Source organism: Pelophylax lessonae (genome assembly GCF_965119305.1).
Source record: "Pelophylax lessonae genome assembly, chromosome: 9".
In the NCBI taxonomy this organism is placed as follows: Eukaryota; Metazoa; Chordata; class Amphibia; order Anura; family Ranidae; genus Pelophylax; species Pelophylax lessonae.
In genome coordinates, this window is record NC_138776.1 from 257,372,596 (window position 1) to 257,400,587 (window position 27,992).

The 27,992-nt window shown below is 42.3% G+C and overlaps 2 protein-coding genes across 2 annotated transcripts in view; both read left to right on the forward strand.

The window, feature by feature from the left end:
• Window positions 1–867, forward strand: part of LOC309563410 (uncharacterized protein) — a gene marked incomplete at its 3' end in the record, with an annotated part of 173,873 nt that extends 173,006 nt beyond the window's left edge. The window contains exon 20 of the mRNA XM_082267804.1: window positions 10–867. Within this exon, the coding sequence (XP_082123930.1) occupies window positions 10–867 (858 nt within the window). The remainder of the gene's footprint in view (window positions 1–9) is intronic.
• The window catches only part of LOC309564402 (uncharacterized protein), an 880,901-nt gene that overhangs the window by 294,329 nt on the left and 558,580 nt on the right, over window positions 1–27,992 (forward strand).

Below are 27,992 nucleotides of genomic sequence, written 5' to 3' on the forward strand. Positions count from 1 at the left end.
ATACACCAGAGAAGTCACACAGGTGAGCGTCCATTTCCATGTTCGCAGTGCGGGAAATGCTTCACTCAAAAATCACATCTTCGGACCCACCAAAGAGTTCACACAGGTGAGCGTCCTTTTTCATGCTCGGACTGCGGGAAATGTTTCACTGGAAAAGAAAAACTTCTAAATCATCAGAGACTTCACACTGGCGAGCATCCTTTTGCGTGTTCAGAGTGCGGGAAACGTTTCACGATGAAAGGAAGCCTTCTTAGACATCAGAGAAAACACACCGGCGAGAATTTTTTCTCATGTTCCGAGTGTGAGAAGAAATTCACGGAGAAAACCTCACTTATTATCCACCAGAGAATTCACACAGGCGACTATCCTTTTGCATGTCCCGTGTGTGGGAAACGTTTTAATAAGAAAGTATACCTTCGTACACACGAGAGAAGTCACACAGGGGAGCGTCCTTATTCGTGTTCAGATTGCGGAAAAGGTTTCACGCAGAAAGGAAACCTTGTTAATCACCAAAGAATTCACACAGGAGAGCGTCCTTTTTTATGTAAAGAGTGCGGGAAAACGTTCATATTTAAAAGGCACCTTCTGTTACATCAGATAACTCACACCGGGGCGCATCCTTTTTCCTGCAAAGAGTGCGGGAAGAGTTTTTCAGAGAAAGGAAAACTTATTATACACCAAAGAATGCACACAGGCGAACGTCCTTATTGCTGTCCGGAGTGTGGCAAAGGTTTCACTCAGAAAACGGTCCTTAATACGCACCAGAGAATTCACACTCGTGAGCATCCTTTTAAGTGTTCAAAGTGCGAGAAATGTTTTACGCAAAAAGGAAATCTGCTTAGACACCAGAGAACACACACAAAGTGATGCTTTGAAGGGTTACATCCCTGGAAATGGAACATCCAGGAGCCCTCGCCTCGTCTGAGGGATGGAGGAGGACCCAGAGACTCATCACTGTGCCTTCATCTGTGTCCCTCACTCTTAAGAATTTAAGATTTTAACAATGTCATAGAGCCGGTAACAGGAGATATGTGCGGTAAATAAAGGACCTATGTAGTAAATAAAGGACCTATGTAGTAAATAAAGGACTTATGTAATAACAGACAAGGGAAACGTCTAGATGGCTGTATCATTGTGTGTGTCAGGATGTTGCTTCTCCATTGAGTAGTGGAAGTCCTCCTCTAAAATGTTCTATTTCTTGTAAATTCAAGTGTCGGTGTGTTCCCATTCCTCTGTTGCATACCGAATGATATAAAATAAAGTAAACAAAAATCAGTTTGGGTGACTTGACCATCTGAGGTTGAATCTTGGCCATGGAGATGCCTCCTAAGGTCTGTTAACGGTATGTAGACCCAAGACCTCCATTCCAAAGATCTGACCGTCTTAAAAATATAGAAAATTAGGTGCATCAGTACCTACCATACGACGAGGTTCGTTTTTTGGATAGACTGGCAATTTGATGTCATAAATATTGACCTTAGGATCCTTGAAATATATTGTGATGACCATTGTAGGTGTGCAGACCCAGGACTTCAAGGCCAGATCCTTCACTACTTTTTGAGATCTAGAAAATTGGTAGGAAGTTTTTACTCTTCAGCCTCTACCAAACCATGAATAGTTGGTTGGATTGATTGACCAACTGAGATTGCACATTTTGACCTTGGAGATGTCTCGTAATGTCTTTGACAGATGTGTAAACCCAAGACCTCCATTGCAAAGATCTCACCATCTTCAAGATATTGACCATCTGAGGTTGTGAATCTTGGCCATTGAGATGCCTCGTAAGGTCTGTGACCGGTATGTAGACCCAGGACCTCCTTTCCAAAGATCTCACCATCTTCAAGATATAGGAAATTAGGTGCATCAGTACCAGTACCTACCAAACAATGAGGATAATTTTTTGATAGACTGACAATTTGATGTCATAAATAATGACCTTAGGATCTTGGAAGTATATTGTGATGACCATGGTAGGTGTGAATATCCAGGACTTCAAGGCCATATTCTTCACCACTTTTTGAGATATAGGAAATTGGTGGGGAGTTTAACTCTTCAGCAACTACCAAACCATGAATAGCAAGTTTGGGTTGACTGACCAACTGAGATTGCACATTTTGACCTTGGAGATGTCTCGTAATGTCTTTGACAGATGTGTAGACCCAGGACCTCTATTCCAAAGGTCCCACCATCATCAAGATATAGGAAATTAGGTGCATCAGTACCAGTTCCGACTAAACAAAGAGAATCAATTTTTGATGGACTGGCCATCTGATTTTATAAATGATGGCCTTAGGCTCATGGAATCATATTGTAAAGACCCAAGACTTCAAGGCCAGACCCTTCACCACTTTTTGAGAGAGAAGAAATTATTGGGTAGTTTTAACCCTTCAGCATCTACCAAACCATGAATTGCATGTTCGGATTGATTGACCAACTGAGATTGTAAATTTTGATCTTGGAGATGTCTCGTAATGTCTTTTACAGATGTGTAGACCCAGGACCTCCATTCCAAAGATCTCACCATCTTCAAAATATAGGAAATTAGATGCATCTGTACCAGTATCTACCATACAATGAGATTCATTTTTTTGATAGACTGGCAATTTGATGTCCATAAATAATGACCTTAGGATCTTGGAAATATATTGTGATGACCATGGTAGGTGGGAATATCCAGGACTTCAAGGCCAGATCCTTCACCACTTTTTGAGATCTAGGAAATTGGTGGGGAGTTTAACTCTTCATCATTTACCAAATCATGAATCGCATGTTCAGATTAATTGACCAACTGAGATTGTACATTTTTGACCTTGGAGATGTCTCGTAATGTCTTTTACAGATGTGTAGACCCAGGACCTCAATTATAAAGATCTCACTAAGAAATTAGAAATTATTAGATGCATCACCACCTACTAAACATTTGAGATGGACTGGCCATCTGATGTAGCAAATTTTGACCTCAAATATGTGGAAACTCCTTATGATGACCATGGTATGTGTGAATACCCAGGACCTCAAGGCCAGACACATCACCACCTTTGTGATTTATAAGATTTTCAGCAGTTTGCCTGCATCATCTACCAAATGCTGAATATGCAATTGGTTGGCCTGACTATTTAACGCTGGATATTTTGTTCTTTAAAACAACTTTTTTGAGTTTCTGAAAGTGACCTGTATTTTGAGATGTTAGAATTGCTACTTCTCAGTGATTGGGACCTATTCTTTAGTGATATAGCAAGCAACCCTATCATACTTCAATTTAAGCGGCCAAATGCCATCTAACACCTGGAGAACAAGTTGTTCCATATGCTGTTTCTGATCTAGTTTTTTTTAGTAATACAGGACATGCTAATGTTTGTTTTTTACTTCAAAATGTGTGTATGTATCTAGTCTAATGGGTATACAAAGAATACCTGTAAAAGTGAATTAACCTATAGTGACCAATTTAAATATTTTCACAGATTTTTGAATTTGTTGGTTGGTTGCTGCTTGTCACTGTTGTATGTTCTGCTTTATTTAGCCACTGATCCAATTATATTTTTAAAACATATTTTATATCATTTGATTTTTACTTTATACAATGTTTGATTTTAGATTTTAGTCTTCGTTTGTATTGTGTGATAGTTATTCTTGTTTTCTCAAGTAAACATAAAAGTTCTACAACATTTGCTTTGACTTTATTTTTCAAATGATCATAATTCTTCGATAATCGGTGACTGGAATGTGCTCAGTTTATAGAGAGTCATCCATTGGTGTGGTGATTGGAATGTGCTGAGTCCATAGAGAGTCATCCATAAGTGTGAAAAGCGGACTAGAACAACAGTATCCAACGCGTGTATCTCACAGTAAAGTATGCAGACTAAGCCGCAATGTAATAATAATTTTTTCCCTAAATGGGTGTTCAGTCCATAGAGACATCCATTGGTGGTGTGATTTAAATGTGCTCAGTTCATAGAGAGTCATCCATTGGTGTGGTGATTGGAATGTGCTCAGTTCATAGAGAGTCATCCATTGGTGTGGTGATTGGAATGTGCTCAGTCCATAGAGAGTCATCCATTGGTGTGGTGATTGGAATGCGCTCAGTTCATATAGAGTCATCCATTGTTGTGGTGATTGGAGTGTGCTCAGTTCATAGAGAGTTATCCATTGGTGTGGTGATTGGAATGCGCTCAGTTCATAGAGAGTTATCCATTGGTGTGGTGATTGGAAGAGCTCAGTTCATAGAGAGTCATCCATTGATGTGGTGATTGGAAAGAGCTCAGTTCATAGAGAGTCATCCATTGGTGTGGTGATTGAAATGCGCTCAGTTCATAGAGAGTCATCCATTGGTGTGGTGATTGGAAGTGCTCAGCTCATAGAGAGTCATCCATTGGTGTGGTGATTGGAATGTGCTCAGTTTATAGAGAGTCATCCATTGGTGTGGTGATTGGAATGTGCTCAGTCCATAGAGAGTCATCCATAAGTGTGAAAAGCGGACTAGAACAACAGTATCCAACGCGTGTATCTCACAGTAAAGTATGCAGACTAAGCCGCAATGTAATATTTTTTCCCTAAATGGGTGTTCAGTCCATAGAGACTTCCATTGGTGGTGTGATTTAAATGTGCTCAGTTCATAGAGAGTCATCCATTGGTGTGGTGATTGAAAGAGCTCAGTTCATAGAGAGTCATCCATTGATGTGGTGATTGGAAAGAGCTCAGTTCATAGAGAGTCATCCATTGATGTGGTGATTGGAATGCGCTCAGTTCATAGAGAGTCATCCATTGGTGTGGTGATTGAAATGCACTCAGTTCATAGAGAGTCATCCATTGGTGTGGTGATTGGAAGTGCTCAGCTCATAGAGAGTCATCCATTGGTGTGGTGATTGGAAGTGCTCAGCTCATAGAGAGTCATCCATTGGTGTGGTGATTGGAAGTGCTCAGCTCATAGAGAGTCATCCATTGGTGTGGTGATTGGAAGTGCTCAGCTCATAGAGAGTCATCCATTGGTGTGGTGATTGGAAGTGCTCAGTACATAGAGAGTCATCCATTGGTGTGGTGATTGGAATGGGCTCAGTTCATAGAGAGTCATCCATTGGTGTGGTGATTGGAATGTGCTCAGTCCATAGAGTCATCTGTTGGTGTGGTGATTGGAAGTGCTCAGCTCATAGAGAGTCATCCATTGGTGTGGTGATTGAAATGCGCTCAGTTCATAGAGAGTCATCCATTGGTGTGGTGATTGGAAGTGCTCAGCTCATAGAGAGTCATCCATTGGTGTGGTGATTGGAAGTGCTCAGTTCATAGAGAGTCATCCATTGGTGTGGTGATTGGAAGTGCTCAGCTCATAGAGAGTCATCCATTGGTGTGGTGATTGGAAGTGCTCAGCTCATAGAGAGTCATCCATTGGTGTGGTGATTGGAAGTGCTCAGTACATAGAGAGTCATCCATTGGTGTGGTGATTGGAATGGGCTCAGTTCATAGAGAGTCATCCATTGGTGTGGTGATTGGAATGTGCTCAGTCCATAGAGTCATCTGTTGGTGTGGTGATTGGAATGCGCTCAGTTCATAGAGAGTCATCCATTGGTGTGGTGATTGAAATGCGCTCAGTTCATAGAGAGTCATCCATTGGTGTGGTGATTGGAAGTGCTCAGCTCATAGAGAGTCATCCATTGGTGTGGTGATTGGAAGTGCTCAGTTCATAGAGAGTCATCCATTGGTGTGATGATTGGAAGTGCTCAGCTCATAGAGAGTCATCCATTGGTGTGGTGATTGGAAGTGCTCAGCTCATAGAGAGTCATCCATTGGTGTGGTGATTGGAAGTGCTCAGTACATAGAGAGTCATCCATTGGTGTGGTGATTGGAATGTGCTCAGTTTATAGAGAGTCATCCATTGGTGTGGTGATTGGAATGTGCTCAGTCCATAGAGAGTCATCCATAAGTGTGAAAAGCGGACTAGAACAACAGTATCCAACGCGTGTATCTCACAGTAAAGTATGCAGACTAAGCCGCAATGTAATATTTTTTCCCTAAATGGGTGTTCAGTCCATAGAGACTTCCATTGGTGGTGTGATTTAAATGTGCTCAGTTCATAGAGAGTCATCCATTGGTGTGGTGATTGAAAGAGCTCAGTTCATAGAGAGTCATCCATTGATGTGGTGATTGGAAAGAGCTCAGTTCATAGAGAGTCATCCATTGATGTGGTGATTGGAATGCGCTCAGTTCATAGAGAGTCATCCATTGGTGTGGTGATTGAAATGCACTCAGTTCATAGAGAGTCATCCATTGGTGTGGTGATTGGAAGTGCTCAGCTCATAGAGAGTCATCCATTGGTGTGGTGATTGGAAGTGCTCAGCTCATAGAGAGTCATCCATTGGTGTGGTGATTGGAAGTGCTCAGCTCATAGAGAGTCATCCATTGGTGTGGTGATTGGAAGTGCTCAGCTCATAGAGAGTCATCCATTGGTGTGGTGATTGGAAGTGCTCAGTACATAGAGAGTCATCCATTGGTGTGGTGATTGGAATGGGCTCAGTTCATAGAGAGTCATCCATTGGTGTGGTGATTGGAATGTGCTCAGTCCATAGAGTCATCTGTTGGTGTGGTGATTGGAAGTGCTCAGCTCATAGAGAGTCATCCATTGGTGTGGTGATTGAAATGCGCTCAGTTCATAGAGAGTCATCCATTGGTGTGGTGATTGGAAGTGCTCAGCTCATAGAGAGTCATCCATTGGTGTGGTGATTGGAAGTGCTCAGTTCATAGAGAGTCATCCATTGGTGTGGTGATTGGAAGTGCTCAGCTCATAGAGAGTCATCCATTGGTGTGGTGATTGGAAGTGCTCAGCTCATAGAGAGTCATCCATTGGTGTGGTGATTGGAAGTGCTCAGTACATAGAGAGTCATCCATTGGTGTGGTGATTGGAATGGGCTCAGTTCATAGAGAGTCATCCATTGGTGTGGTGATTGGAATGTGCTCAGTCCATAGAGTCATCTGTTGGTGTGGTGATTGGAATGCGCTCAGTTCATAGAGAGTCATCCATTGGTGTGGTGATTGAAATGCGCTCAGTTCATAGAGAGTCATCCATTGGTGTGGTGATTGGAAGTGCTCAGCTCATAGAGAGTCATCCATTGGTGTGGTGATTGGAAGTGCTCAGTTCATAGAGAGTCATCCATTGGTGTGATGATTGGAAGTGCTCAGCTCATAGAGAGTCATCCATTGGTGTGGTGATTGGAAGTGCTCAGCTCATAGAGAGTCATCCATTGGTGTGGTGATTGGAAGTGCTCAGTACATAGAGAGTCATCCATTGGTGTGGTGATTGGAATGGGCTCAGTTCATAGAGAGTCATCCATTGGTGTGGTGATTGGAATGTGCTCAGTCCATAGAGTCATCTGTTGGTGTGGTGGTTGGAATGTACTCAGTTCATAGAGTCATCTGTTGGTGTGGTGATTGGAATGGAAGTGCTTAGTTCATAGAGAGTCATCCATTGGTGTGGTGATTGGAAGTGCTCAGTTCATAGAGAGTCATCCATTGGTGCGGTGATTGGAATACACTCAGTTCATAGAGAGTCATCCATTGGTGTGGTGATTGGAATGTGCTCAGTCCATAGAGAGTCATCCATTGGTGTTAGTGAGATGGAGAATTCAGAAGGTCCAAATCCACATGCGTCAGCTGATATTCTAAGGATACATGGACAAGATGTAGAATTACCTAGTGTCTGAGACTCAAGGGTACCACATCCCTTCAAAAAAAAAAAAATTGAGAAGCATGTAGAGATTAGAACGGAATTTTAAAGGTACCGACACAATTGTTATGAAAATATCCAACGTTTTATTATAAATCTGTGTTTAAAATAACAATTTCATATAAAACCATCAGAGTATACATGCGGCTACAATACATTATGCAATAACTTCAGTTCGACATGTTTCGCCAATCACTGGCATCCTCAGGAGACTTTAGAAATACTGCATGAAAAATCACTACAGTAAAGAGTGAAAACAATACATAAGTCAAAGAAGTATATACACCAAATCTGGAAATATATTTAATACATCAGAAATACATTATTGCTATAATAAATTATACAGGTCAAATGTATATAAATGCCTATTGATCACCTGGAAGGCTCTCTCACCTGGGGTGCTCATTAATTATTCTAATAGGCCATAAAGGTGGCTCAGAACTTGCACCAACAGGATAATCCGCGGGGATACAAGTTGACCATAAGATAACATTTTGGATATTTGTAAAAGAATTGTTTTGGCGCCTTTTTAAAATCTCATTCTTTTCTCTATACATACTAAGGATACACGGAGCCACTACAAATGCCACATAGAATACTTCCATCACTTCCTCCTCTTTATGGTTTACGGTGATAGTATGCATAAATTAGGTTTTTACTTTCATCAGTGATACGTAGGTCATCCCCATCAATGTCTTACAGAGTATGTAAGGTCTGACCTGACCTTGGGGGGGCCCTGGCCTATTCAGGTCCGGGGGCCCTTCAACATAGAAAATAAATTATAATTATATCTCAAATAAAAAAGTGAACTAAAATGAAAGATAAACCACATTTGTTCTGAATAAAAAAATGTATACATAAATACATATATATTATTGTGCGAGTGTGTGTATGTATGTATGTGTGTATATATGTGGTTCCGCAGAAGACATTTGTCTGTTTTTTTTTTCTCAATTTTATATTGACTGTAAGAATACACATAACACAGATAATTATGACTGGCGAGTCATAGAGACATGCCAAAATCCTGAAAATATTACTGCACTCCTTGGTAACTTTTTTTTTAAGTATTAAAATCACATCACAGGTATGACAGGAACATAAAAGGTAACGCGTTTTGAGCAAAACGCATTACCTTTTATGTTCCTGTCATACCTGTGATGTGATTTTAATACTTCAATAAAGTTATTAAGGAGTGCATCAATATTCTGGCTTTTTGCATGTCTCTGAATCTCACAGCTGAGCTGTGCAGCACCCTGGGTTCCTGTTTATAACGTGCGAGAGTCGGTCATTCACCTAGAGCTGCATTTCTTTGGCTTTACTGGCAAGTCATACATCACAGTTATGCATCAAGCTACAATATTTACAAAGGTTTTTTTTCCTGCTCGTAGCATCTGCAAAATTTTTAACAAACTCATCAAATGGTATCATCATCTAGAGCAGGGGTCTTAAAACTATGGCCCTCCAGTTGTTCAGGAACTACAATTCCCATCATGCTTAGTCATGTTGGTGAATGTCAGAGTTTTGCAATGACTCATGGGATGTGTAGTTCTGTAACAGCTGGAGGGCCGTAGTTTGAGGATCCCTGATTTCGAGGATATGGCTCTCGACGGCCAGTAGTCACAGAGCTCTTAGTCCTTCATAGGTCATCGTGGTTCTCAGATACTTCTTTATCTGTGCCAATTTGCTGAACGACCTTTCCCCCGAACAACTAGTGACCATTATGCTCAAACATCTTCTAAGAGCTACATTGACACCTGGAAAGGTTTTAGCAAGCCTTTCATCATTTAATAAAAGGCTGCAAACTGGACAATTTCCTCAACAAACACACTACTGAAGTCTCGAAAATACGTTCCATTTTTATAACCACTTGCTGACCGTGTTCTAGCCGAAAGACAGCTTGGATGTCCAGTTCTAGGGAGGCATTTATTGGGGGGGGGGGAAAAAAAAACACAATATATGTGCAGGGATGGGGTGGGATGGAGAGGAGTCAAGTCCATTTAAATGTTGAAGAACCACTTTGGAATAACAGATAAATTCTGAAATGAAAAATAAAGACACCAGAAGAGTAATAATAAAATAAAGAAAGTCCCGCTGCTCCAGATGAGGAGAGGGAAGCCTGATGATGTTACGGGTACCCGCCTCGGCTCGCCTCCGTATACAACAGTAAAGAAAAGAATTGGCTGCACTCCACGATACATCAAAATTCTGGTTTTATGGGTGAACATCTCAAGTGTTCCAAACATTTAAGTGTTTGTAACACTTGGGATGTTCGCCCATTAAACCAGAATGTTGATGTATCGTGGAGTGCGGCCAACTCTTTTCTTTACTAGAAGAAAGCCTGTTGCCAACATAATAATATAGTCCACTTACCTGGTGTCCCTCATAGCTCCTTGGCTGCCAGTGACACCACTCAAATGGGGAACCATATGACCTCCTCCACTGTGATGATGCCCAAACATTGCAGCCAATCATTAGGCCCAAGCACTTTCACATGACCAGGGTGTGATGTCACCACTCCCACGTTTTACCCAAACATCTGATTTTAGCATTGGCTGCAAAGAAGTAATGAGCTGCGAGGGAGTACAGGTAAGGAAATTATATACCAAAAAAGTGAAAAATAATTCCACCCAGCAGCGCTCAACTCAGAAAAGTGCACACAATATATGTGAACAAAATAAACAATTGAATCAATATATGTGTTCAAATAATCACTGAAAATCCAATACCAAAATTAATTGAACAATGAATCAAGTGAAAAAAATCTGTGAAAAAATTCCAGTGAAACACACATGAATAAATCCAATGTATAACTAAAAGTCCAATAGTAGGAGAATAGTAATATGTGATGGTCCAGTGAGATTCCATTGTAAGTTGAGCAGAAACACACCAACAAAGTGTCCGCCACCTTTGTCCTCCACTCCCCTAAGCTAGAACACTCACCCCCACTTTTTGCCCTCCATTATCATGGATAGGGCTGACCACGCTTTGGAATATGCACCACTGCATAGGATATAGGGAATAATGGATCCTTAGTGATTCTCAAGATGCCCCTCCACTTGCTCCGGACGCGTGATGTACCAGCGTTCGGGTCCAGGACTCTCCGGTGAGACACCACCGCTCACCCGATCAATCACCAGGCACGTCGTATGGCCACGTCCCTGATGTTTCGTCACTTACTGACTTTTTTGAAGGGGGAAATTATATCTAGGTGGGGTGAAGGAAAGGCCCTTTGCAGAGACATTCACTTTTCCCTGCAGGGACAAGGTGACAAGGCATTAAAGAATAGAGAAAGTAGATATTATCAATCAAGTCTTATCATACATCATAAAGTAATCACATGCATACAACCAGGGCAGGAAAAACCTTTCAATCAGTTAAAGACGGCAAACATGAAAACACATATTGGTGTTCTGAGCGTAGAAACACCAGAGAGGTCATCTCAGGAAACCTGGAACCTATTTTATGATTGTTGCACAAGGAACTTTTTCTTCAGAAAAGCCAAATTAACATCAGTGGTCCAAGTTGTGTAAGACTTGTATCGTAAGTATTTATCTCTTTGTCTTCAACCCTCTCTTCAGTCAGTAGCTAAATTTTTCGGACTGCCCAGGGTCTTCAATGGTCATTAAAGCATTCATAATGAAGTGGTGACTTCAGAGATCATAGCGTGGCTTGAGGAAAGATGTAAGTTCACAGGAGGCCAACAACTGGATTTGTCGCATCAAATAGTAATACTGGCCTAGAGATTGTTGCTACCTTTAATGCTTGGGTTCGGAGATGGATAATGCCCCAGGCAGCTAGTGAAAGATGAGTTGTAATTGAACCACAGGGTTACAATTCAGTTATGTCCAGTGTATCTTCAATGGTCATCGAAGGATATATAATAGTAATCTGTGTCCTTTTTTTGACTGCCCAGGGTCTTCAATGGTCATTAAAGCATTCATAATGAAGTGGTGACTTCAGAGATCATAGACTAGTTTGAGGAAAGATGTCAGTTCACAGGAGGCCAAAAACTGGAGTTGTTGCATCAAATAGTTACACTGGGCCAGAGATTGTTGCTACCTTCAAGCCTTGGGTTCAGAGATTAATAATGCCCCAGGCAGCTAGTGAAAGATGAGTTGTAATTGAACCACTGGGTTACAATTCAGTTATGTCCAGGGTATCTTTAATGGTCATCAAAGGATTCATAATAGTAACCTGTGTCCTATTCTATTCTATCCTGTACATATATATGAGGATTGAAGCATCTGTCCTCCAGTGCAGACCCTGGGGTGGGGGCATCAGAGAACATAATGTGGCTGGAGGAAAGATGCCAGGTCAAAGGAACCCAATAACTGGAGTTGCCACTCAAGTAGTCACACTGGGTTGGACAGAGACATGTGATTTGTTCTGTTCCGAATCACAATTCATATACATTTTTCGTTATTCAGAAATGCGGATGTATCCGAGTCGCGATAGTAATGTATGTAAACGAATCCTCCGAAATAACCAAATTAAATACCTCCCAAATAACGAAAAGCAAAATCGATTTCATTACTTTGAACAAATTTATATTCGAATTCGAAAACGGATATGAAATGTTACATATTAAAATTCCTAGATGTGAAAAATTCGGCAGCCTCTTTCGAGTCAAAAAACATTTGAATTCGAATGCAAAATACAATTTTCAGAATTTTATCAAATTGAATTAAATTCGGTCGAATTTGGAAATTTTTAATTGAATTTGAAAATGAATAAACGGAACGCCTTGAAGGCTTATATTCAGAGATCGATAACGCCCCCTTATAACTATTAATAATCAAATGACCTCAAACTAGCAGGAGAAAAGTTCAAAACTTCAAGAACTTAATATGTACTGTCTGGGGGAAAGAAGGGAAAAGCAAGACATTATTGAAACCTTTAAATCAGCCTTTCTCCACCTTTTCAACACAAAGGAACCCTTGAAAAAACTTTCCGGTGTCAGGGAACCCAAAATGACAATATCTACCTCTCATGATACATTAGTATAATGGTCAGTGGGAAGAATGCTCTTTTCACTTGTGGTCATGGGAAGAATTATCCCCTTACAGATAGACAAAAAGATCAATGGTGTCAGTGGGGATTTATCTGAGAGACAGACATTGCTCAAGGAACCCCTAGCAACCTTTGAAGGAATCCTAGGGTTCCATGGAACTCTGTTTCGAAAGCCCTGCTTTGAATACATCAAGGGCGTGAATAAGGTTCAGGAGGGTAGTATTTTCGATATGAAGCCAAGATCAAGAACACTGAGACATGACCTTAAACAGCAGGAGGAAAGTTCCAAACTAATTTTAGAAATTATTATTTTACAGAAAGAATAGTTGATGCTTGGAGCAAGTATCGTAAACAGTAAGTGATTTCCAACACGATGAGAACAAACATAGATCTATACTCGGACACAAAGGTTAGAAACAAAAAATCAAAACCGGTTCAGTCTCAATAAAAGACCACTTGGTCTTTTTCTGAAGTCACTCCATTAAATGCAGATATAATTAAAGAATGGACTTGAAATTTGCGGATGAGTCAGCAATGACTGAACCCAAAGTACAAATACTGGGGAGTATCTCCACACTACCAAATAAACCAAAAATTGGAAATGACGCCTTCTTATAGAAGGCATCATTTCCAATTATAAGTCTTATTTGGTGATGAGGCTTTTCCATATGCCTGATTATTAATGTAGGCCAGGGGTCTCCAAACTATGGCCCTCCAGCTGTTCAGGAACTACAATTCCCACCATGCCTAGTCATGTCTGTAAATGTCAGAGTTTTACAATGCCTCATGGGGCTTGTAGTTCCGTAACAGCTGGAGGGCCGTAGTTCGGGGATCCATGATGTAGGCATAATAATGGAAGAATGGACCACAACGTGGTGGTCAATGTCCTGCAAAACAACGTAGGCTGCTGTTTCCACATTCTACACCAGATGGTGACCTTCCACATTGTGCGTGGAACGCATAGACAGGAAGTTGTCAGATATAGACAGGAAGTGATGTCGGGTAAAAAAAAAAAGCAGTTCCAGGTAAAAGGGGAATCGGGAGGAAGTAGAGAGGAGACATTGCTGGAACTGGCAGCAGAGGAGGTAATAAGATATTATTTTATATTTACACCCAGTAACCCCCCCCGTCATGACCGTCCTCTTCCTTCACAGTCAATATGATGTCTTTATATCTCTACAGCTACTTCTATATATTGTTACATTATGTCCACAAATTTAGCCTAAATATTTAGCCTAAATATCCATCCTAAATAATTTATCCAACTCTCCATCCAAAGCCGCTGGTTTATACATAAATGAATATTCAAAGGAATAGACAAAGAATAAGTAGCTTCTAAAGGAACATGGTTGAGTCTTTCAGGAATAGCCTACCAGATCTCTTGACGTAATTAAAGATGCGCTTGATACAGGCAAATGAAAATAGTGATATGTGGCTCTAATTGTGGCCATAGACCGAACGGTTCTTCACAGAATTGAACAATATGATTGAACCTATGAGTTTTCGACAAGACGCTTCTCCAGCTGACAGCCAAATGTGCTGCATAGGGATGAGTGCATGGTTGTTAGGGCGCTGACAGCCTCTCACCAGGAGCCCTGAGGGGGAATCGGTCACATTTAGCGGCAGTATTAATAGCCGGTCACCGGTGAGTTTGAAGCTTGCCATGTGCAGTCCTTTAAATTTATCCCCCACCACCAGAAAATCACGTCGTTACCTAGAAAGAAATTGATGGGTTTTCTTTGCAATGGGGGCACAGAGAAATATTACTAGAGGCTCTAACTCTTGCCTGTTTTTATCAAAACCTGAAGCTGGATTTTAAATCTTGTTTTCTTTTGGTGAAATTGATAAGTATTACATGGTATATACGAGAAGAAGCAATCTAACCTTATTAGAACTAGGGTTATACACTTTGCAGATAATCTATTACAGTCCAGATAATTCCCAGATTATTGTCCATCTTCAGGAAGGCTTGTATGGATCTCAGGACCACATCAGTAATGGTGGATGAAGACCGGTGTCACAATATCAAGAGAATATTAGACCTCACCTTAGAAATGATTTACCTACTGAAGGGAAAGGTGAGAAGGATTCCGGATGGGTCCATTAATAAAACACAGACCTGACCAAAGAGGGGGAGTGAGGAGGATTCCTGGGAGGTCACATGACATCACTCTTTTTTCTATTAATAAAACACAGAGCTGACCGGAGAGGTGAGGAGGATTCTGGGAGGTCACATGACATCACTCTTATCTCTATTAATAAAACACAGACCTGACCGGAGAGGTGAGGAGGATTCTGGGAGGTCACATGACATCACTCTTATCTCTATTAATAAAACACAGACCTGACCGGAGAGGTAAAGGGGGATTCTGGGAGGTCACATGACATCACTCTTATCTCTATTAATAAAACACAGAGCTGACCGGAGAGGTGAGGAGGATTCTGGGAGGTCTAATGACATCGCTCTTATCTCTATTAATAAAACTCAGACCTGACCGGAGAGGTGAGGAGGATTCTGGGAGGTCACATGACATCACTCTTATCCCTATTAATAAAACACAGAGCTGACCGGAGAGGTGAGGAGGATTCTGGGAGGTCTAATGAATCACTCTTATCTCTATTAATAAAACACAGACCTGACCGGAGAGGTGAGGAGGATTCTGGGAGGTCTAATGACATCGCTCTTATCTCTATTAATAAAACTCAGACCTGACCGGAGAGGTGAGGAGGATTCTGGGAGGTCACATGACATCACTCTTATCCCTATTAATAAAACACAGAGCTGACCGGAGAGGTGAGGAGGATTCTGGGAGGTCACATGACATCACTCTTATCCCTATTAATAAAACACAGAGCTGACCGGAGAGGTGAGGAGGATTCTGGGAGGTCACATGACATCACTCTTATCTCTCTTAGTAAAACACAGACCTGACCTGAGAGGTGAGGAGGATTCTGGGAGGTCACATGACATCACTCCTATCTCTATTAATAAAACTCAGACCTGACCGGAGAGGTGATGAGGATTCTGAGAGGTCACATGACATCGCTCTTATCTCTATTAATAAAACACAGACCTGACCGGAGAGGTGAGGGGGATTCTGGGAGGTCACATGACATCATTCTTCTCTCTATTAATAAAACACAGACCTGACCGGAGAGGTGAGGAGGATTCTGGGAGGTCACATGACATCACTCTTATATCTATTAATAAAACAGACCTGACTGGAGAGGAGAGGAGGATTCTGGGATTATTACACAATTGCCCTTCTATATATATATCAGAGACCTGACTGTATCAGATGAACCATGTTCTGAAGATGATGTGACCTGATACAGGGGAGATTCTGGGAATGTCAGCCTGAATTTAGTAATTATTCACATTTCTCATGATGTCTCTCAATAGGGTTACACAGTGGTGAAGAAGACATCTGGTGAGTATGTGACCTCCAGTAGACATCACCCTGTGTCAGAGGGATGGAGAGGAACCCCAAGACACATCACTGCCCCTTCATCTGTCTCTCGAACTGCTTTACGTGACAAGGAGAAGATTCTAGAAGTCACCCAGAAGATCATTGTTCTGCTGACAGGAGAGGTGAGCAGTGCCGGGAATTCTGGGACATTATCCAGTAACAGACAAGGGATGTGTCTGGATGGTGACTGTATCATTGTGTGTGTCAGGTTCCTATAAGGTGTCAGGATGTCACTGTCTATTTCTCCATGGAGGAGTGGGAGTATTTAGAAGGACACAAGGATCTCTACAAGGACGTCATGATGGAGAATCAGCAGCTTCTCAGTTGTGTTGATGTAGGAAAAAATAATTTTCTTTCGAATGAGATAATACTGAATTACAGTCTGGAGATCATCTGTCTGCTGACTGGAGAGGTGAGTAAAATTTCAGGAAGGTCTCATCACGTCAAGCTTATCTCTAGTACAATGGAATATGATACAGGTCTGATAGCAGAGGTGAAGCGTTTTTTTTTTATTTTTATATGTATCACTGTATAACCCAGGACTGTGCTGTAGTTATGAAGGAATCAGCTAAGAAAAACATCAGAACGGGAAGCCACCAGCTGTCCAAAGAACAAAAAGAAAGGCAAAGCTCCATCCTCATACCTCCACCTCCACACTTGACACTTCAGATAAAGGACAAGCAAAAACTTCGAGAAATCACCAAGGAGATCATTGTTCAGCTGACAGGAGAGGTGAGCGGTGCCGGGAATTCTGGGACATTATCCAGTAACAGACAAGGGATGTGTCTGGATGGTGACTGTATCATTGTGTGTGTCAGGTTCCTATAAGGTGTCAGGATGTCACTGTCTATTTCTCCATGGAGGAGTGGGAGTATTTAGAAGGACACAAGGATCTCTACAAGGACGTCATGATGGAGGATCAGCCGTTCCTCACATCACCGGGTAAGAGGAGACTTTATTGTAAAGGAGAGAGCAGTACGGAGGCTCCACCTAGATCCCCCATCATCTGATAAACACATAGAAACAATGTATTCAGTCAGTGTGTGTGTTTCCTACAGATGGATCCAGTAATGGGAACCCACCAGAGAGATGTCCACATCCTCTGTATTCCCGGGATTCCACACAGGAAGGTCACACCATCCCTCACCATCATCAGGTAGGTGGAACGGAGCATCTGAAACTCCAAATTAATTGCAAACTGTATGAGATGGCCATCATCTACTGTATGCATTCTCTTGTTTTGTTCACCTTTAATACAAGCTATTTTTTTTATAATTTTGGGGTTTAGAGCAAAGACGTTATATACGTGAAGGTTGAGGTTAAAGGGGAAGAAGTAGAGACGTATGCGGGTGATGATCAACGATCCAGGGGGAAATTCGAGATGATTGTGAAAAGTGAACAGGAGGAATCTTCTCAAGATATTAACAGAGGTAAGTCAGAATTCAAATTACATATTTTAGTTTTTAAATTTTTTTGTTCCTCGTCATAAAATTATAATTTCTAGATCTCTGTCAGCCTGTGTGATCAGTGTTCATCATAAAAATTTATTTCACATCATTCATTATAGAGAAATATTACCTGCTGACTATATGAACATCATCAGTGTACCTATTCCACCACAAAATGTTCCTAACAAATGAGGAGATACTGTACACCATATGAAAGGTCCATCTCCATTCCTCAATATAAGGTCATGTTCCCAACAAATGAGGAGGAGATACTGTACACCATATGAAAGGTCCATCTCCATTCCTCAATATAACGTCATGTTCCCAACAAATGAGGAGGAGATACTGGACACCATATGAAAGGTCCATCTCCATTCCTCAATATAAGGTCATGTTCCCAACAAATGAGGAGGAGATACTGTACACCATATGAAAGGTCCATCTCCATTCCTCAATATAACGTCTTGTTCCCAACATATATGGAGGGGATACTGTACACCATATGAAAGGTCCATCTCCATTCCTCAATATAACGTCATGTTCCCAACAAATGAGGAGGAGATACTGGACACCATATGAAAGGTCCATCTCCATTCCTCAATATAACGTCATGTTCCCAACAAACGAGGAGGAGATACTGGACACCATATGAAAGGTCCATCTCAGTTCCTCAATATAACGTCATGTTCCCAACAAATGAGGAGGAGATTCTCATGGACTTGCAATAGTGTTTGGCAGCTTACCTGTTCCTTCATGTCTGCATTAGAGGCCAGACTCCCCTTCTGGCTCCTTTTTATCATCTCTCCTCCCTGTTTGGCCCCACCCCAGGCCATTCCAGGAAATCTATATTAACCAGTGCACTGCAGGTCTGCTTTGCTGTTCAACAGTGTTTGTTAGTTGTTTCCTGTCTGCCGTGTGCTTGATCTATCTTTCTGTGTACCGACTTTGGCTTGTCTCTGACTTCTCCTGTTTGCCTGTGACCCTGACCTTTGGCCTGTTCCTTGGTTACCCTCGTCTATCTGTTGTCCCGACCTCGGCTTACCCATCACTATACCTTGTGTCCTGACTGGCTGCTTCCCCTCTCTTCCTACGGAGCGTGACCCTGGGGACCCCCAGGGCCCGCGACCTGGGCCCAGCTGCAGCCAAGTCCATCCTCACCACTAGAGGCTCTGGTGAACACCTGCTGGGTCTTAGACTCCACGCCCTGAAGAATCTTGGGCTCACGTTCCTGTCCATCCGCAGCAGTCAGCTAATGGGTTCACTACCTTGCGGTGCACCCCTGCCTCCAACAGGGTGCAGTCGTCACCTGGCCACAGGTGACCTGACAGAGATACTGTACACCATATGAAAGGTGAATCTCAATTCCTCAATAAAACATCATGTTCCCACCAAATGTGGAGGAGATACTGTGCACCATATGAAAGGTCTATCTTCATTCCTCAATATAACGTCAAGTTCCCAACAAATGAGGTGGAGATACTGTACAACATATGAAAGGTCCATCTCTATTCCTCGATATAACGTCAAGTTCCCAACAAATGAGGTGGAGATACTGTCCACCATATGGAAGGTCCATCTTCATTCCTCAATATAACGTCATGTTCCCAACAAATAAGGAGGAGATACTGTACACCATATGAAAGGTCCATCTCCATTCCTCAATATAACGTCATGTTCCCAACAAATGAGGAGGAGATACTGTACACTAGACATATGCCGGTTTTTGGTAATTCGATATATCGCGGTATTGCATAGCCACGGTATTGTTATTGTGGCATTTTTAAAATACCGAGTTTATCTGCTCCTCAGTCTGACTTGTGAATTGATACATTTCAGTGAGCTGGATGACTCATTCACTCACACAGCTCTCCCAGTAACTATAAACAAAAATGATTACATTGTATCTTTTCCTTCCCTCTGCCAGGGAGAAAGGAAGTTTAACCTCTTAAAGACTGGACCTTTCTCTGACAATTGTTGCTTGCAAGTTGAAATCAGTTTTTTTTTTTGCTAGAAAAGTACTTAGAACCCCCAAACATTTTATATATTTTTTTAGCAGAGACCCTACAGAAAAAAAATGGCGATTATTGTAATATTTTATGTCACACTGTATTTGCGCAGCAGTCTTTCAAACGCAATTAATAGACTTTAATGAATAAAAAAAAAAAAAACGTAACAGTAAAGTTATCCCAATTTTTTTTTTTTGTTACACAGAGAATCGTGAGAGAATCGTGATCTTTATTCCAAGCTAAAAAATCGTGATTCTCATTTTGGCCAGAATCGTGCAGCTCTAATATAAATAAATTATATATATATATATATACATATACACACACACGCATAGCAGCCCACATTACATTATTATATAGCCATCAAGCAGTGTCTGGCCTACCTGGTGATGACTGGTCCTGGCGCTCTGATCCGATGGCCTGGTCTTTAAAGGGGCAAATCCTTGCGATCCAGAAGTGGTTAAACCTGCAGGAGGAGCTGTGTTTTTATCTATTAATGACTTTACTATTGCTTTAGGCCTGGTTCACATGTATGCGGGTTGGCGGTTCACATGTATGCGGGTTGGCGGTTCACATGTATGCGGGTTGGCGGCCCACATTTGCACAGGCATAGCAGCCCATTGATTTGAACGGGCTGCTATGCCCTCATTTTCCGCAGAAAAAAGGTGCATGCAGCATTTTTTTAAAATTCAGTGGCCTTGAAATCCATCCTGCTTTTGCACCATGCGACTAACCTGCAGTTCCTGCTCTGGCAAGCTTTCTGCATTTTTTGTATATGTGGGCATGGCATTTAAAAACAGTTTGCGTGTGCGGCAACGGCAGGTAAGTCGCATGGTGCAAAAGGAGGATGGATTTCATGGCCACTGCATTTTTTTAAATTCTGCATGCACCTTTTTTCAGCCGAAAACGCAGGCATAGCAGCTCAAGCCCATTCACATCAATGGGCTGCTATGCCTGTGCAAATGTGGGCCCCCAACCCACATACATGTGAACCAGGCCTAAAGCAATAGTAAAGTCATTAATAGATAAAAACACCGGTCCTCCTGCAGGTTTAACCAATTAATGACTTTACTATTGCTTTAGGCCTGGTTCACATGTATGCGGGTTGGGGGCCCACATTTGCACAGGCATAGCAGCCCATTGATGTGAATGGGCTTGAGCTGCTATGCCTGCGTTTTCAGCTGAAAAAAGGTGCATGCAGAATTTAAAAAAATGCAGTGGCCATGAAATCCATCCTTCTTTTGCACCATGCGACTTACCTGCCGTTGCTGCACACGCAAACTGTTTTTAAATGCCGTGCCCACGTATACAAAAAATGCAGAAAGCTTGCCAGAGCAGGAACTGCAGGTTAGTCGCATGGTGCAAAAGCAGGATGGATTTCAAGGCCACTGAATTTTAAAAAAATGCTGCATGCACCTTTTTTCTGCGGAAAATGAGGGCATAGCAGCCCGTTCAAATCAATGGGCTGCTATGCCTGTGCAAATGTGGGCCGCCAACCCGCATACATGTGAACCGCCAACCCGCATACATGTGAACCGCCAACCCGCATACATGTGAACCACCAACCCGCATACATGTGAACCAGGCCTAAAGCGATAGTAAAGTAATTTATAAACAACACCTCCTTCAGGTTTAACCACTTCTTGACCACAAGGATTTGCCCTCTTAATGACCAGGCCATCGGATCGGAGCCGAGCGCCAGGACCAGTTATCACCAGTTAGGCCAGACACTGCTTGATGACCTATTTTAGGCCTGGTTCACAGAGTCTGTACTGACTGACTATATAATAATGTGCATAAGTGAACCAAAGCCCCTAAATTCAGCAATGAAATTGAAGTGAGGTGGAAATTTAATAATTTAAATTTAATAATAGAATACCGTGATAATACCGTATACCGTGGCAAAACCTTAATCAATTAATCGCAGCATGAAAATCTGATACCGTCACAAGCCTACTGTACACCATATGAAAGGTCCATCTCCATTCCTCAATATAACGTCATGTTCCCAACAAATGAGGAGGAGATACTGTACACCATATGAAAGGTCCATCTCCATTCCTCAATATAACGTCATGTTCCCAACAAATGAGGAGGAGATACTGTACACCATATGAAAGGTCCATCTCCATTCCTCAATATAACGTCATGTTCCCAACAAATGAGGAGGAGATACTGTACACGGTATGAAAGGTTCATCTCCATTCCTCAATATAACGCAATGTTTCTATCAAATGAGGAGGAGATACAGTACACCATAAGAAAAGTCCTTCTCCATTCCTCAATATAATGTCATGTTCCCAACAAATGAGGAGGAGATACTGTACACCATATGAAAGGTCCTTCTCTATTCCTCAATATAACGTCATGTTCCCAACAAATGAGGAGGAGATACTGTACACGGTATGAAAGGTCCATCTCCATTCCTCAATATAACTTAATGTTTCTATCAAATGAGGTGGAGATACTGTACACCATAAGAAAAGTCCTTCTCCATTCCTCAATATAACGTTATGTTCCCAACAAATGAGGAGGAGATACTGTACACCATATGAAAGGTACATCTCCATTCCTCAATATAACGTCATGTTCCCAACAAATGAGGAGGAGATACTGTACACCATATGAAAGGTACATCTCCATTCCTCAATATAACGTCATGTTCCCGATAAATGAGGAGTAGATACTGTACACCATATGAAAGGTCCACCCCATTTATGTATTGTATCCTATATCTGGTTTGTATTTGTATTTTTCTCTTCTAATTGCCCCCAATTCCATACCAGAACTGCTGACAGTAAGAACATCATCAACGTATCTACCCAACTGCCCAATGTATTGTTTATATTGTATACCATATATGAAAAATCATCTCTAGTCCTCATCAGAAGAAACAAATCATATTTATAACTTTACCAAATGTTCCCAACAAATGAGAAGGAGATACTGTACACCATATGAGAGGTCCATCTCCACTCCTCAATATAACGTCATGTTTCCCCCAAAGAAAGAGATATTGTACAACATATAAAACGTGAAACTGTGGACTGTTAGACGTCTAAGCATGACTACTGACTGAAAAACATAAAAAATGCTTCAATTGTTTTCCAGATGGATGTGTCCCGAATACCATTGAGGGAGATTCTGAGAAACCGTCGAAAAAACCACTTACTGTGTTTCCAGATATCCATCACCGTGCTGGCAGACAAGCGGATTCATCGATCCCCAAGAAATCTTCTTTAAGCCATGAATCAGTTACCACAGGCGAAACTTCATTGTCTTGTTTGGGGTGCGGGAAATCTTTTAGAATGAAGTCTGAACTTCTTATACATCTCAGATCTCACACCAGAGTGACCTTTACATGTTCAGAGTGCGGGGAATCTTACACTGATAAAAATGAACTTGTTATACACCAGAGGAGTCACAAGGGTGAGCGTCCTTATTCATGTTCAGAGTGCGGGAAATGTTTCACTGAGAAAAGCGTACTTCTAATACACCAGAGAATTCATACAGGTGAGCGCCCCTTCTCTTGTACAGAGTGCGGAAAAAGTTTTGCTCAAAAGGCCCACGTTCTTACCCATCAGAGAGTCCACACAGGTGAGCGTCCTTTTTCATGTTCAGACTGCGGCAAATCTTTCTCTGGTAAAGGAAAGCTTCTTACACATCAGAGAAGTCACACAGGTGAGCGGCCATATTCATGTTCGTGGTGTGGGAAATGTTTCACTGTGAAAGGAAACCTTCTAACGCACCAGAGAAGGCACACAGGAGAGCATCCTTTTTCATGTTTAGAGTGTGAGAAATGTTTCACTGACAAAAGAGCACTTTTTAAACACCAGATAATTCACACAGGCAGGTATCCTTATTCATGTTCAGAGTGCGGGAAATGTTTCACCGAGAAAGCATATCTTCTTACACACCAGAGAGTTCATACAGGTGAGCGCCCTTACTCATGTTTAGATTGTGGAAAGTGTTTCACTCAAAAAGGAAACCTTCTTAAACACCAAAGAAGCCACACTGGTGAGCGTCCTTTTTCATGCTCCGAGTGCGGGAAATGCTTCATTTTGAAAAGACATCTCTTGTTACACCAGAGAATTCACACAGGCGAGCGTCCTTTTTCCTGCACTGAGTGCGGGAAATGTTTCACAGAGAAAGGAAAGCTTCTAACACATCAGAGAATTCACACGGGTGAGCGCCCCTTTTCCTGCCCGGAGTGCGGGAAATGTTTCACCCAGAAAGCAGATGTCAACAGACACCGAAAAAGGCACACGGGTGAGCGGCCATATTCGTGTTCAGAGTGCGGGAAATGCTTTTCTGAAAAAAGCAGCCTTCTTTATCACCAGAAAATTCACTCTCGGGAGGGCCCTTTTTCCTGTTCAGAGTGCGGAAAATGTTTTATACATAAAGGAAATCTAATTAGACACCAGAAAACACACACCTGTTGATTCTGTTAATAAGTGAATGGTGGCGGCTTCAACGCGTCATCCAAAAAAGTGATAAAAAGTATTTTTTAATGAAGTACATCCATGCAATGATTCAGGTATAGGTAAAGTCTGGTTGGCTGAGCCACCTGCTGGCTTTTTATATATTTTGGAGACACCAGTGGTAAGATATTCCTACCAGTGCTCCTGGCTCTCTTACTGAACCCCTTAGGTCACATCACATGTCAAACACAAGGCCGTGGGCCAAATCCGGCCCACCAGGCCTTGTCATGTGGCCCTCGCACCCATTTTTTTTGAAGCTGGAACGTGGTGAAAGTCACCCTCTGCTCCCACTCCCTTGTAGACAAAAAAGCCTTCTGTATTTACAAAGGACAGCTTTGCTCAAAGCGGGGACAGATCTCCAGAGAGAGCATGATCTCAGTGCAAGGCGAGCCACCTCTACAGGGGAGGTATTAGAGCTGGGCCAGGCCGGGAAGAGAGATGCAAAGAAGCTTTGAGGGTATAGTTGGGGTTGAGCTCTCTGCACTCTGTATGTAGCGCACTCCTGAACCCCTCATCCTGTATGTAACACATTCCTTAATTTTGCACTCTGTATGTAGCGCACTCCTGAACTCTGCACTCTGTACGTAACACACTCCTGAACTCTGCACTCTGTACGTAACACACTTCTAAACTCTGCACTCTGTGCATAACACACTCCTGAACCCTGCACTCTGTACATAACACACTCCTGAACTCTGCACTCTGTACATAACACACTCCTAAACGCTGTACACAGCACACCCCTGAACCCTGCACTCTGTGCATAACACACTCCTGAACTCTGCACTCTGTACATAACACACTCCTGAACTCTGCACTCTGTACATAACACACTCCTAAACGCTGTACACAGCACACCCCTGAACCCGGCACTCTGTACATAACACACTCCTGAACTCTGCACTCTGTACGTAACACACTCCTGAACTCTGCACTCTGTACGTAACACACTTCTAAACTCTGCACTCAGTACATAACATTCTCCTGAACTGTGCACTCTGTACATAACACACTCTTGAACTCTGTATGTAACACACTTCTGAACTGTGCACTCTGTACGTAACATTCTCCTGAACTGTGCACTCTGTACATAACATGCTCCTGAACTCTGTATGTAATACACTTTGGAACTGTGCACTCTGTGCGTAACACACTCCTGAACTGTGATCTCTGTAGGTTACACACTCCTAAACTCTCTACTCTGTACGTAACACACTCCTGAACCCTGCACTCTGTACATAACGCACTCCTGAACTCTGCATTCTGTATGTAACACACTCCTGAACCCTGTACTCTGCACACCCCTGAACCCTGCACTCTGTACATAACACACTCCTGACCTCTGCACTCTGTATGTAACACACTCCTGAACCCTGTACACAGCACATCCCTGAACCCTGCACTCTGTACATAACACACTCCTAAACTCTCTACTCTGTATGTAACACTCTCCTGAACCCTGCACTCTGTATGTAACACACTCCTGAACTCTGCACTCTGTACATAACACACTCCTGATCTCTGCACTCTGTATGTAACACACTCCTGAACCCTGTACACAGCACATCCCTGAACCCTGCACTCTGTACATAACACACTCCTAAACTCTCTACTCTGTATGTAACACTCTCCTGAACCCTGCACTCTGTATGTAACACTCCCCTGAACCCTGCACTCTGTACATAACACACTCCTGATCTCTGCACTCTGTATGTAACACACTCCTGAACCCTGTACCATGTACACAGCACACCCCTGAACCCTGCACTCTGTACATAACACACTCCTGACCTCTGCACTCTGTATGTAACACACTCCTGAACCCTGTACACAGCACACCCCTGAACCCTGCACTCTGTACATAACACACTCCTAAACTCTCTACTCTGTATGTAACACTCTCCTGAACCCTGCACTCTGTACATAACACATTCCTGAACTCTGCATTCTGTATGTAACACTCCCCTGAACCCTGCACTCTGTACATAACACACTCCTGATCTCTGCACTCTGTATGTAACACACTCCTGAACCCTGTACCCTGTACACAGCACACCCCTGAACCCTGCACTCTGTACATAACACACTCCTGAACTCTGCACTCTGTACGTAACACACTCCTGAACGTTGCAATCTGTACGTAGTGCACCCCAGATTCAAATGGCCCTTTGAGGGCAACCATACTGCTGACGCGGCCTGCAATAAAACTGAGTTTGACACTTCTGCCTTAAGTTGTCTCCAATTCTCTATTTGCATAAAGTATCCAGCAGGAAAAGTTTGAACTCCTCATAAAGGCCATGGAAGGCATGAAGACACAGGACATATCACCACTCTTGAGATCTTCAGCATCTACCAAACAGTGAATATCACTTTTGGATCTGACACCAGATATTCTGGTATTAAACATTTTTTCTTTAATATTTTGTATCTTTATTTCTGCACATTATTTAGGGGAAGTCTTTTTTTATTGTGTGGTATTCATGTATTCTGATATGTTGAAGTAAATATAAAAGCTCCACAATTTATATTTGTTTCGAAATTCTTCTTTATACGTGACTGTAATTGGAAAATGGGTGATTGGAATGTGCTCTGTTCATAGAAGGTCATCCATTGGTGTTTTATCAGTGAGATGGGGGGACCAGAAGGTCCAGCTCCACATATGATGTTCTAAGGATACATAAAGCCACTACAAATAGCGCTTAAAAAAATTCCCACCATTTCCGTTGTTGGTTATTCTCCTCATAGTCACAGTGATAGATTCCATAATTTCACACTGGGTACCTGTCCACATAAGGGCACTAATATCAGTGGCATCCTGCCCCTTGGACCACTACAACTTGTAGATAGAAAATTCCCACCACGTACATTGTTCATCATCCTCCACATGGTCACAGTGATAGGTTCCATAATTTCACACTGGGCACCTGTCCACATAAGGGCACTGATATCAGTGGCATCCTGCTCCTTGGACCACTACAACTTCCAGATGGAAAATTCTCACCGCCTACATTGTTCATTATCCTCCTTATGGTCACCGTGGTAGGTTCCATAATTTTACACTGGGCACCCGTCCACATAAGGGCACCGATATCAGCGGCATCCTGCTCCTTGGACCACTACAACTTCCGGAAGGAAAATTCCCACCACTTCCATTGTTCATCATCCGCCACATGGTCACAATGATAGGTTCCATAATTTTACACTGGGCACCCGTCCACATAAGGGCACCGATATCAGCGGCATCCTGCTCCTTGGACCACTACAACTTGCAGATAGAAAATTCCCACCACGTACATTGTTCGTTATCCTCCTCATGGTCACAGTGATAGGTTCCATAATTTCATACTGGACACCTGTCCACATAAGGGCACTGATATCAGTGGCATCCCGCTCCTTGGACAACTACAACTTCCAGAAAGAAAATTCCCACCACTTCCATTGTTCATCATCCTCCACATGGTCACAGTGATAGATTCCATAATTTTATACTGCGCACCTGTCCACATAAGGGCACCGATATTAGTGGCATCTTTCCCCTTGGACCACTACAACTTGCAGATAGAAAATTCCCACCGCTTACATTGTTCGTTATCCTCCACATGGTCACAGTGATAGGTTCCATAATTTCACACTGGGCACCTGTCCACATAAGGGCACCAATATCAGTGGCATCCTGCTCCTTGGACCACTACAACTTCCAGAAAGAAAATTCCCACCACGTACATTGTTCATCATCCTCCACATGGTCACAGTGATAGGTTCCATAATTTCACACTGGGCACCCGTCCACATAAGGGCACTGATATCAGTGACATCCTCCTCCTTGGAGCACTAAAACTTGCAGATAGAAAATTCCCACCGCT